This window comes from Heloderma suspectum, chromosome 3, assembly GCF_057233095.1.
Source record: "Heloderma suspectum isolate Gila_16-S chromosome 3, 16-S_ref, whole genome shotgun sequence".
NCBI lineage: Eukaryota > Metazoa > Chordata > Lepidosauria > Squamata > Helodermatidae > Heloderma > Heloderma suspectum.
In genome coordinates, this window is record NC_139460.1 from 296375075 (window position 1) to 296387776 (window position 12702).

General features: G+C 42.8%; 1 protein-coding gene across 1 annotated transcript in view; it reads left to right on the plus strand.

The window, feature by feature from the left end:
- Window positions 1-706: 706 nt before the first annotated feature.
- Window positions 707-12702, plus strand: part of LEKR1 (leucine, glutamate and lysine rich 1) — a 125459-nt gene continuing 113463 nt past the window's right edge. The window contains exons 1-2 of the mRNA XM_084847339.1: window positions 707-816; window positions 11438-11531. Of these exons, the coding sequence (XP_084703465.1) occupies window positions 11484-11531 (48 nt within the window). The 5' untranslated portion in view covers window positions 707-816; window positions 11438-11483. The remainder of the gene's footprint in view (window positions 817-11437; window positions 11532-12702) is intronic.

The window sequence follows — 12702 nt, forward strand, 5'->3', positions numbered from 1 at the left end:
AAATAGGCTCAGGTCAAGGGAGTGATCAATCAGGAAGCTTTGCGCGAGAGCGAGCTCCACAATAATCCCAGCACGGCATACTTAGAATCATAGGGTTGGAAGGGGCCTACAAGACCATCGAGTCCAACCCCCTGCTCAATGCAGGAATCCAAGTCAGAGCATCCCTGACAGGTGGTTGTCCAGCTTCATCTTGAATCATAGAATCATAGGGTTGGAAGGGGCCTACAAGACCATCGAGTCCAACCCCCTGCTCAATGCAGGAAGCCTGATTCCCAAGCAGTCTCCCATCCAAGTACTAACCAGGGTTGATCCTGCTTAGCTTCCGAGATCAGACACACCCGGCCCTTTGCTCGTCTTTCCAAGCAAAGACAACCAGTGGAGGCTGGTGGCTCCGCTTTCGGGGGCTGTAAATCCTTTCTGGGTTTCAGCCAGAACCAGCCAGAACTCTAAAGGAGCATCCAAGGTACTGAACCCTATCCCAAAAATAGATCCAGAACTTTGGAAAGCTCCTTTAGAGTTCTGGCTGGTTCTGACTGAAACTCAGAGTGGACTTACACCCCGACCAAGATGGGAGCCACCGGCCCCCACTGAAGACTACATGGTCCCGGATGCCGGTGGAATGCTGCACATGCTTGGTACGGATACAGGAAGCCAGAGGAGCTACGTCTGCCCTTAGTTTCTGCCTCACTTCCGGGTCCTTGCCGGGAGCGGGTTGGTTGCCGAGGCAACGAGGAAGCGGCGTGCCTCTCGGCCGTGTGTTTGCAGAGCTCACCGATCTCGTCGTCTCCCGCAGTGCTCTGCTGATCTCCTGCTTGGGTGAGTGAGCGCGGGGCTTTGCTGTCAGCCAGTCCGCGTTAGGAGGCTGGATTTGTCCCAGAAGTCCTGCAGTCTTTCCCATCAGCCGTGGTCTGGCTGTGTGCGTGTGTCTCCTCCGTGGCTTGGAAGTACGGAGATAAGGGTGGAAGGTGTTGCTGCACAGCGAGCTCTTTGGCAAGCGGAAGCCGGCTCGGTGGATCGGGGCCCGCTTCTTTATCAGTCATTTAGGGTAGCAGATTCCAGAGGGGATGTCGAGTTTTTCTTTGGATTGTATTAATTTTTTTTTTTTTGCAAACCAGATGCAAACGTGGAGGAGGGCTCTTCCATTTGGGTGATTGTGTAGAAGAGGGAATTTCAGCAGGTGCAGCTTGTCTGTCACCTGCAACCTGGAGAAAATCATTTTATCTTTACAGTGGTTTATTACCCACATGCCCTTCCTCCAAGAAGCTCCAGTTGGCATATGTAGCCCCCATCTATCTGTTTTATCCTCACAACAACCCTGTGAGGTAGGTTAGGCTGAGAGAATGACTGGCCCAAGTGAGTTTCATGGCTGAGTGGAGAATTTCCCCAGACCTAGTCCAACATGCTAGCCACTACACCTGGGGTGGACAACTTGTGTCCTCCCAGATCTTTTGGCCTACAACTCCCATCAGTCCTAGCCAGCAGTCAATAGGAGGGATCATGGGAGTTGTAGCCCAAAGTAACTGGAGGGTCACAAGTTGTCCATCCCTGCACTACACCATGCTGGCTCTCAATAAAACATAAAGCAGAGGCTCCTCCTCTCTGCCCTCCTCCCCTGCCTGTGGTACACAGGAACTTGCCATTGTTTCATCTGGCCCCCTACTTCCAACTCCACAGCTCTCCATAGCTGGGGCTCTTTCCCTGTTGCCGCACCTGAGGTCTTTTAAAGCAAAAATGCCAGGAATTGAATCTGGGCTATTGTGTGTATGCCAGGGTTGGGGAATCTCCATAAGTCAATGGACTCCAGTTCCCATCCTTTGCCATGGACCATTCTGTCTGGGGCTGATGGGAGTTGGAATCCAACTACATCTGGAGAGCCAAAGATTCCCCAGCCCTGGTGAATACAAAGCCTGTGTTCTATTGAGCTATGGCTCCTCCCTGTCAGTAGCGGGCACAACCCCCTGTTTGCCCTACTGGGAGGGAAGGGATGTGGGTGGACAAAAGGGCCAATAGAGGACAATAGGCCAGAGGAGTTGCATTTCCCATGCCTCACCTTTTACTGGTGCTTTTAAGAAGAAACAATGTGCTCTTCAGCTAGCCTCCTGGCAACCTTAGCGCTGCATGACACCTGCTATACGTGCTGACATTTCCTGTCCTCCATCGCACCAGGTCACCATGGCCTCCACCCTCCATTTCTCAAGTGATATATATATATATAAAAGAGGTAAAGGATTTATTTTGACTTCCTGTTTTGGGTGTAAAGATATATAGATATAAAGCCAGTTAGCCCATAGATGATTATGAGAGTCAGAAGCTGGATCACTGTATCACGAGGACCCAAGCTTACCTGGTTCCTCCCTGCAAGGCTGCTCTTAAAGGACTAGTTCACACAGCACATAGTATCATAATATGTGGAATTTGCAATTTTGTGTACAACTGGCAGCAATTGCTGCAACTGTGGTGACCAGAGCTGTGTTCTTGTAATTGTGGGAATTGCTGGTCAGCTTTATCAGTGATTGCTGAGTTCACATATTACATTTGTCCACATGAGTGCATGGCCAAGGAAAGATAGGACTGCTCACTTGAACAAAAATGTGAATTGTGGGAGCTGGGCTGACCTAAAGAATTCTGGACAGATTAAAAAGTGGTGACTATACATGTATTCTGAAGGGATAACAGCTGTGAACATTAATGATATTAAGAGCTAATAACAGGCAATCTGTTATGGCTCATTGGGCTTTATCTTGAAGATGAGGGATTATTCCCCTTTTATGTAATTAGTGAACTATCCCTCACTTGTTATATAGCACGAGGAGAGATGGTGGTGGTTGGACTGAAGTTGAAAATTTCCTTCTCCCTTTTCTGCTCTTGTCACATTCACTCCTTGAGGGAGAAACTTTCACACCCATAGTATTTAGACAATATTGAGGCGACAGTCCTTTACTCACTTACCTAGGAATAAGCTCCATTGAACCTAGTAGGACTTACTTCTGAGCAGACATGTACAGAATTGCACTGTAAGGGTGCAATCTTATGCATGTTCAGACTGAAATAAGTCCTACAACTCCCAGCATCCCCCAGCCAGCTAAGGTGTCTGGGGAATGCTAGGAGTTGTAGGATTTATTTTTAAACACGCATAGGATTGCTCCCTACATTGTTCAACTAACTAAGCTGTGCTTCCCCAGCCTGGTGGCCTCCAGATGTTTTGGACTTCAATTGCCATCACCTCTAGTCTCCATGGCCAATGGTAAGGAATGCTGGGAGTGTAGTCTAAAACATCTGGACGCCACCAGGTTGGGGAAGGCTGGCATTGCTTCTAGGTAAAGGCTGAACGAAAAAATATGAAGTCTCCATGAATGAAATGTTTCTGTTGTTTGTGGATTTGCCAGTATTGCCCTAATATTTGATTAAGAAAAACAAGTTTATTTAGGGAGCAATCCTATGGTCCCTAGACTGATCTGAGGTCAGAGACAGTGCTCTGACCTTGGAGGATGGAATCCGTGGTCCGCCGCCCTTCTCCTCCCCCTTGCAGCTGGTGTGCAAATTGCCACATGAGCTGCCTCTCTGAGGTCAGGAACTCAACCTCGGAGAGGGGGTAAGGGGGGCATTCCAGAACAAGCTATCCCGAGGCCTCTCCAGTCTCCTTCCTTCCCCCTCTGAAGCCCATGAACTAGACAAGCAAATAAGCCCGTTTAGCAGAAATGCGGAGGCGGGAGAAATGGGGAAGCGACAATTGCCTCCACTGCTCCTCCCACTGAGCAGTGGATGCTCGTAAGCCTCCAAGTTCAGAGACTTATGAGCATCAAGGGTGTAAACAATAGGATTGCGCCCTTATTTAAGAAATTTCTTACTGGCTTTTCATTATAAAATAATCCCAAAGTGGGGTACAAACAATGAAACACAGTAAAATAATACAGCATTGACAAAAAACATAATCAAATAGGGGAGAACCATAACAGATAAATAGCAGTTCATATGACACAGCAAAAGAAAAGAGAAAAAGTCATTCGAAACCCTGGGTATGCAAATAAGACTTGAGCTGGTGCCAAAAGTTTTTACGACTTGATGCCACCCATATATGGGCAGGGAGGTAGCTCCATAGTTGGGGTGCCTGTATGAAAAATGCTCTCTCCCAGGTTCCTGAGTATCGAATTCTAGGCAAATATGGCACCATCATATATGGCGTCCCCAGTCAATCTTAATATTCAGGCAGGTGCGCAAGGGATAAGGTGCTCCATCAGGTAACCAGGTCCTAAGCTGTGTAAGGCTTTATATGTCAGAATAAGCATCTTGAACTTGGCTTGGCAACTTATTGGTAGCCAGTGCAAATCCTTCAAAACTGGTGTAAGTAGGCTGTCCCTCTCAGTAGTCTAGCTGCAGCATTTTGCACTAGCTGCAGCCTCCAGGCCACCCTCACAGGCAGCCCCACATAAAGCGCATTGCAATAGTCCAGTCCAGAGGTTACCAGTACATGGATCACTGTGGCTAGGCTATCCCTGTCCAGGAATGGCTGTAGCTGGTTGTATTGGCCCCAGGAGCGTAACCAAGTCACCCGTAGTGTTAGAGGGGCCTAGAGATCCATAATGCCTTGCTTAAGTTCATTATTAGTGCAGTTCCCTTGCTAGTAAGCCTCTGAGCATGTGAAGATGAGTCAGAGGGCGGATAGCGTGGCCTAGCACATTCCATACTAATGAGTAGAGTAATCAAGATGTGCCTGGGAAGTGAAGGTTGTTTACCTTAAAGCTACAGGTGGCTGTGCTGAGAACCAAGTGCTGTTAGTCTATGCTGAGAATGAACGCTAGGTGGTGCTTGCTGCTGTCATGCTGCCTCATTGCTAATATGTATGGTATAAAACCCATTGTACCCCATGGCTCTGGGTTCAGAGAAGCTGTCTGATCCAACCATTGGGTACGCCTGTGTGCTGATTATACTCAATAAAGTATCTACTTGTAAGTAAACCTGGGTCTGATTTATTACTATCTTGGCACCTTTAACCTAAGAGTTCAAAGCCCACGGCTGGGGAAATACAATTGGCGCAGTGAGCAGAGTGCCAAGAATACTGCGATGTTCAGATGCCAAGGGAAGGAGATTGAGGGTGTCGGCGTGTTAAACCGACTCCCAGACTGTCCACAGTTGAAGCTGTGGGTTCCAGCCGCAAAGCAATTGGCGGTCCTGTGTGGCCCGATTGCATGGCCAGAGGTCAAAGAGGACTGCACACCAGTGGGTAAGTTACTCAATAAAGTACTCCTTGTAAGTAAACCTGGGTCTGATTTATCACTATCTTGGCACCTCTAACCTAAGAGTTCAAATCCCACAGCCGGGGCAATACACTGGTGTACGAACCAAAGCTGGCAAAAGGCCCTCTTTGCTGTGCCTCCATAGATAGTAATGAATCTAGGAGCACTCCCAAGCTACACACCTGCTCCTTTAGAGGGAGTGCAACCCCATCCAAAACAGGCAACATCCCTACTTCCCAGACATGGGAACCACATTTCCACAGTGCTTCCATCTTGTTATGATTCAGGCTCAGCTTATTGGCCCTCATCCAGCCCACCACTGCATCCAGGCACTGATCAAGGGCCTGCACAGCCTCTCCTGACTCAGATGTTACAGAGAAAGAAAGTTGGGTAATATCAGCGTTCTGATGACACTTTACTCTAAATCTCATAATGACCACCCCAACAGCTTCATATAGATGCTGAACAGCATCAAGAACAGAATGGAACCCTGAAGGACCCCACAACTTAACTCCCAGGGGCCTCACGTATGGCTATCTAGTGCTGTCCTCTGGATGCAACCCTGTAGGTAGGAACGGAACGAGTTGAGAGAAGGTCTTTATAAACACTTGCTTGATCTTTTGAAAAGTGAACTAATATTAACAGAATAACAAAACATGATATGGGAGCATAGAACATATGCAAAAATAGTGGTGGTGGTAACAAACAAAAATATTTGAAAAGGTTTCTAAGGATTCTTCAGCAACTTGTCTTTCCTAAATTTTAAAAAAGACAGTTACGCAAATGATCTTTTTGAGCTGACCCAGAGGAGAAGAAGTCAAGATGAAATGGAATGAGAATCTGGTGGCAGTTCCTGAAATTTTCTCTGAACTTGGCTGTAGGATGTGTACCCTGAATTTTTCTTAGTTTGTAAAAATTAATAAGGAAAAGGTTTCTGATTACCACTGTTCAACAATGAACTATTGAAAGTTCAGTTCATAACTTGAAAATAATGTTTGTCATTTCCAGGTCATCGTCTCCTAAACAATAAACTTCCATTACGTTTTAAAACAAACACTTGACTTTAGGTGATATTTTGAGTTCACTTTCTTTTGGGAAAAAGGGGGTAGAAAAGGTTACACATGAACTTCAGTAAAAGCAGACCAGATATCCTCATATAAGTCCATTTGCAAGTTACGCCTATATACCACTCTTTCAAATGTTGCTAGTGTTGTTAAGTCTTCAGTCCATTGCATTATAGGCAGTGAGCTTTTATCCTTCCAGTATCATAGTATCAGTCTTTTAGGAACCAAAAGAGCGCGAAACTCAATTTACCCTGATCATGTGTTACATTCCAAGATGCAGGTAAGTAGTTTAAAAGAACATTTACATCAGTAAATATTAAAGAGCTTTCCAATACAAAATTTATCCATACAATAACTTCCTCTTAAAAGGAGGTGGCCATTGGGCATTTCCAAAACATATGAATGAAAGAAGCATTGACTGCATTACACCTCCAACAATTAGCCGAATTTGACAAGCCTTGTGGTGTTCAATAGACCCGAAACAAGAGCTTTTGCTGAATAAGGCATAACCGAAGATCCATTGAAATAATTTTAAATTCTAATCCAAACTGGACAAATCCATTAATACTATTATTTTGTCTAATAGCACACTCCAGGGGTTCCAAACATAAATTGAATATCAATGGGGAAAGTAGGCAACCTTGTCTGGTGCCCTGCCCTAGTAAAAAAAAAAGAAGCTGAGAATAAACCATTGGTCATTTCTCTCGCTCTAGGAGCTGAGTATAAAATTTTAACCCATTTCAAAAATTCTATAGGAAAACCAAAATTAGTCAATGTAGTAAAAATAAATTTCCAATGAATTTTGTCGAAGGCCTTTTCTGTATCCAAGGAAATAATGGCCGCCTGATCAGTTCTTTCAGAATTTAAAGCAACCAGATCAACAACTAATCTAAGATTATCAGTCCCCTGTCTATTTTTAATAAATCCCACCTGGTCTGGTCTAACCAATACAGCCATGACCTGTTGTAATCTATCGACCAAGATTGCTGTTAATATTTTGATATTTACATTAATTAATTATATAGTTTGATAGTTTGCGCAATAGGTATGGTCCTTGCCTGGCTTAGGAATCACAGTAATGTAAGCATCATTTAATGATGAAGAAAGGGAGCCCACATCAAAAATATGGTTATAGAGGTGATACAACCTTGGAGCTAAAAAACTAGAAAATGTTTTATACCATTAAATTGGGAATCCATCCGATCCAGGTGATTTCCCAGTATTCATTTTCATTATTGCATTCATAATTTCCTCTAAATGCAGAGGAACTAAAAGGAGCTGTTGTTGTGAAGAATCTGAATGGGGAAGATGAATCTGAGAAAAAAGCATCCATATCTTGCACTGATATCTTATTACCGGTACTATACAGATCAGAATAAAACTTCAAAAATTGTGAGTTTATGTCTGTAGGAGAAGTATATACTTTGCCACTCTCATCTTTAATAGCTGAAATAACATTTTGATGTTGGTGCTGTTTAAGATGATGTGCAAGAATCTTACTAGGACATTCACCATTTTCCCAATATTTCAGTCGTAGACAAGTCAGAGCAAATTCCGCCTGTTGTGAAAGGATATTATTCAACTCATACTTAGTATTCTGTAGATCTTGATAAAGTTGTGCTGTGGGGGAAGTGGCAAACTGAGTTATAAGAGATTTCAGCTTCTTATTTAAATGCGTCTGCTGAGTTTTTTTTAAGCTTTTTTGATAGGAGGCTTAAGAGATAATTCAGCCCCTTATAAAAGGTTTATGAGCCTCCCATTCAATGGCGCACGAACCTGCTGTACCCTCATTAGTATTGGAATACTCTGTTAGTTCAGCTAACATCTGGGTTTTAAACTTCTCATCATTAAGAAGTGAAACATTAAAATGCCAATGACCGGGGGCCCTAGGAGTATCAGAAAATTGCAGTTCCAAATGTACTGGGGCATGATCTGACACTACCAATGTATCAATCTTGCAGTCTTTGATTTGACATACTAAAGTTGTAGAAATAAAAAAATAGTCTAATCTAAAGCAATTATGGTGAACCGGTGAAATAAAGTACACTCTCAGCAGGATGTAAAATTCTCCAAGCATCAATTAAACCATATTCCATCATTTAAGCCAGAAGTGCCAGTCTCACCGCAGATTGAGTCTTGGGAGAAGGTTTACTCCTATCTAATGAAGGATCTAAGACCTCGTTAAAGTCCCCACCCACAATCAAATAATCATAGGTAGTATCAACCAGTTTAGCAAAACAATCATAAAACATTGCCGAAGAATCAATACTTGGCCCATATACATTGATCATAACAATTAATTTGCCCATACACCTTCCTACCAAGATCAAAAAATGCCCCTCAGTATCAAAAATCCCCTGTTGAACTGACATAGGAAGTTCCTTATGAATTAAAATCGCAACCACTTTACACCGTGTTGAAGTGTCTGTGACATAGGCCTTGCCAACCCAAACCTTTTGCAACAACTGCCGATCTGCAGCCATCAAATAAGTTTCTTGTAAGAAAGCCATGTCAACATTAAGCTCTTTTAACTTGGTAAGAACTCTTTTCTGTTTGTTTACATTTCGCAGCCCCTTGACATTCCATGAAGTCACGTTAAACATTGAAAAAGCAAATTGTTTGCCCCTCCACCCAAACACATCTTTCTAGATTTACAAACAACGACTAAATTTATATACCATAATTGGTATAACAAATACATCCTTAATTTACATTTAGGACTAACCATTTCAGACTTCATCAAAATAATTATTGTTATGTAGAAACAGAAAAAATTTAAAATTATTCCAGAATATGAACAAAACTTGAAAATGACCCCCCCAAAATAAAAATAAAACTCAAATAATCCAATTTATGTCCACCTACCATAAAAAGTGCCAAAAAACCCCAGCCCTAACAGACGAAAACAAAAAAAACATAAACAAAAACAAAAAAACCCTTTTGCCTTCTGTTTGGACCGACGTGTAACTACAATGCTCACCTTGGCCCCTCCCACATATTAAATACATACACAGAGCAAAATTACAAACATACAAATTTAACCAACAAGAAATAGTAATAATAATAATTTAATAAAAGAATTAAGCCAGTTGGATATTTTAACTAATATTGTATCTGGAGACATATTCATATGTGTGTACACACACACACACACACACACACAGACATGTATGTACCTACATAACCTTATTAAGCTAAATGTAATATAGTAGTTACATATAACATATATATTTTATATTGTTTTATTGTTTGCAGTTTGGTTTTAATTTTTGTGAACCGCCCAGAGAGCTTCGGCTATTGGGCGGTATAGAAATGAAATAAATAAAACAAATAAATAAATAAACCCTGTATTTACTCAAAATGTGTAAATTAGCACATTCAGAAACAGGAATTATGTATATGTTATACATATACAAAAGGAAAAGAAGAAAAGAAAAAAAATGAGGGGGGGGGAGCAGTAGTATACAATGCATTTGATCAGGCATGCTGCCCAGACTTCTTATTAACGATAACCAAACAAAAGCTTAACAATGAAAGCTGCCAGAGGGACAGTAAAAAAAAAAGGTTAGAAAATGGCTAGATTCCAGCTCAAGAAACTGAAGAAGTCGAATCACTTGTTTTGATTTTAATGAAATTATTCTGCAGCATCAGAACTTAAAAACTTCTTCATCTGGCCTTCAATAAAAATGCAAAATGTGGCAGGATATTTGATATGATATTGCAAATTAATTTGCTTTGCCAAATTTCTCCCTTGGTAAATTGTCTTCTATAAGCGATTTCCTTAGTATAATAAGGAAAGCGCATAATCTTGTCGTTGGCTGTCCCCCACCAAAGCTCACCCCGCTCTTTTGCTAAATGCATGAGATAATCTTTTGTGGAGGCACATCAAAATTGAACGATAACAGGTCCCGCTCTGATGCCTTGTGTAGAACTGGGAACACGATAAGCATGCTCAATATCAAGTAAAAATTAGACGGCAAAGCCAATAACTCATGCAGAAATTTATCCATGAACTCAGCAAGATGGAGATCTGTAGCTAGATCTCTAAAGCCAAGAATACGGAGATTAGTTCTCCGAGCAAAGGCCTCCAGTTGAGAAATTCGAGTAGATAGAACATTATGAGAGGCATCCATAGCAGTTTCATGAGTGCGTTAACTTTCACCTCCATCTTTTGAAGACAAATATTCATCTAGTCCACAGGCCCTTGGAGGGTAGTGATGGAATCCTGAATTGTTTCAATTCAGCTTCTTTGACTGCACGGATAACTGCGAGGACATTTTTTTTTTTAATCAAAAACAAGCAACTCCTCTCTCTCTCTCTCTCTCTCTCTCATGTCTTTAGAAACCTCTGGGGGGGGGGTGCAGTTGGGCGGGTAGGCAGCGTTCCCAAGCCTTTATTTCCCCTCGACCTTGTCATCCTCCTCTCACTTCCAAAAGCACAACAAACATAAGTGCGGAAACAGAAAACAAAAGCTTAAGGAAGCTTTTTGTAAATACCCAGATAACACGGCAGCCTCAAAGAGGTCATTTTAAAGCTGAAACCTGGGAGAGAGACAGCGAAGAGCCGATCAGGATGCCATCTCCAACCAGAAGTCATCATTCCTGAATGTTGCCCATGCTGCCTGGGGCTAATGGGATCTGTAGTTCAAAATATCTGGAGGGCGCCACATTGGGGAAGATTGCACTAAACTCTTATCAAAGTCTTTCTTTGGTCTTCCAGAGATGATGTGTTGGACAGGAGAGAAAGTATACTAGATTGGTGCTGTGAAAGAACTGAACAGTTCCAGTTCCATTTTAGCGGGATAGGAAGAGAGGAGAGGGAACATACCACAGGACTTAGCCTGGTCTCTGCTTTCTCTCCACATAACAGCTGATTGTCATTTGAACATATTCAGCTTCTGGGTTCTTATAGTGGCAACCATAGGTGCACCTGCACCACTCTTGTAGGCCAGGTTTTGGGTGTGGAATTCTCCCCCATACAAACAGCTCATTTTTTTTGTTCACTATACAGCTGATTGTTTTTTGTAAACATGTGGATGCAGTTGCCAGATTGCAGTACCTGGCCATTTCAGCTAACAAAACCCAAAACATGGCATACCCTAAATTAAGATAATTTTGTTTGTTTATAATCTCTTAACAGTTCTGTGTGGCAGTGCTGTAAGACTCTCTCTAAACTACAGAAAGACATGGACCGACATATACCTGTGCATCCGTTACCTGAAGAAATACGAAAGGTATGCTACAGTAGAGAAACGTGGTGGCTTCTGTTTTATACTGATATATTTTATCCTTTGGTTTAGCTTCAGTTTGTCCAGACCAGTTGTTGTTGTTGTTGTTCAGTCGTTCAGTCGTGTCCGATTCTTCGTGACCCCATGGACCATAGCACGCCAGGCCTTCCTGTCCTGCGCTCTCTCACGGAGCATGCTCTAGTTCATATTCATTGCATCCGTGATGCTATCTAGCCATCTCATCCTCTGCCGTCCCCTTCTCCTTTTGCCTTCAGTCTTTCCCAGCATCAGGGTCTTTTCCAGAGAGTATTCTATTCGCATTAGGTGGCCAAAATATTGGAGCTTCAGCTTCAGTATCTGTCCTTCCAATGAGCACTCAGGGTTGATTTCCTTTAGGATTGACTGATTTGACCTCCTTGCAGTCCAGGGGACTTGTAAGAGTCTTCTCCAGCACCACAGTTCGAAAGCATCAATTCTTCGGCGCTCAGCCTTCCTTATGGTCTAGCTCTCACAGCCATACATTACTACTGGGAAAACCATAGCTTTGATTAGACGGACCTTTGTCAGCAAGGTGATGTCTCTGCTTCTTACTATGCTGTCTAGGTTTGCCATAGCTTTCCTCCCAAGGAGCAAGCGTCTTTTAATTTCATGGCTACAGTCACCGTCTGTGGTGATCTTGGAGCCCAAGAAAGTAAAATCTGTCACTGCTTCCATTTCTTCCCCTTCTATATGCCAGGAAGTGATAGGGCCAGATGCCATGATCTTAGTTTTCTTAATGTTGAGTTTCAAACCAGCTTTTGCACTCTCCTCTTTCACCCTCAACAAGAGGCTCTTTAGATCCTCTTCGCTTTCTGCCATTAGGGTGGTATCATCTGCATATTGGAGGTTGTTGATAATTCTCCCAGCAATCTTAATTCCGACCTCTGATTCATCCAACCCGGCATGTCTCATGATGTACTCTGCATATAAGTTAAATAAGCAGGGTGACAATATACAGCCTTGTCATACTCCTTTCCCAATTTTGAACCACTCGGTTGTTCCATGTCTGGTTCTTACTGTTGCTTCTTGACCCCGGTACAGGTTTCTCAGGAGACAGGTAAGGTGGTGTGGTACTCCCATCACTTTAAGAATTTGCCACAGTTTGTTGTGATCCACACAATCAAAGGCTTTAGCATAG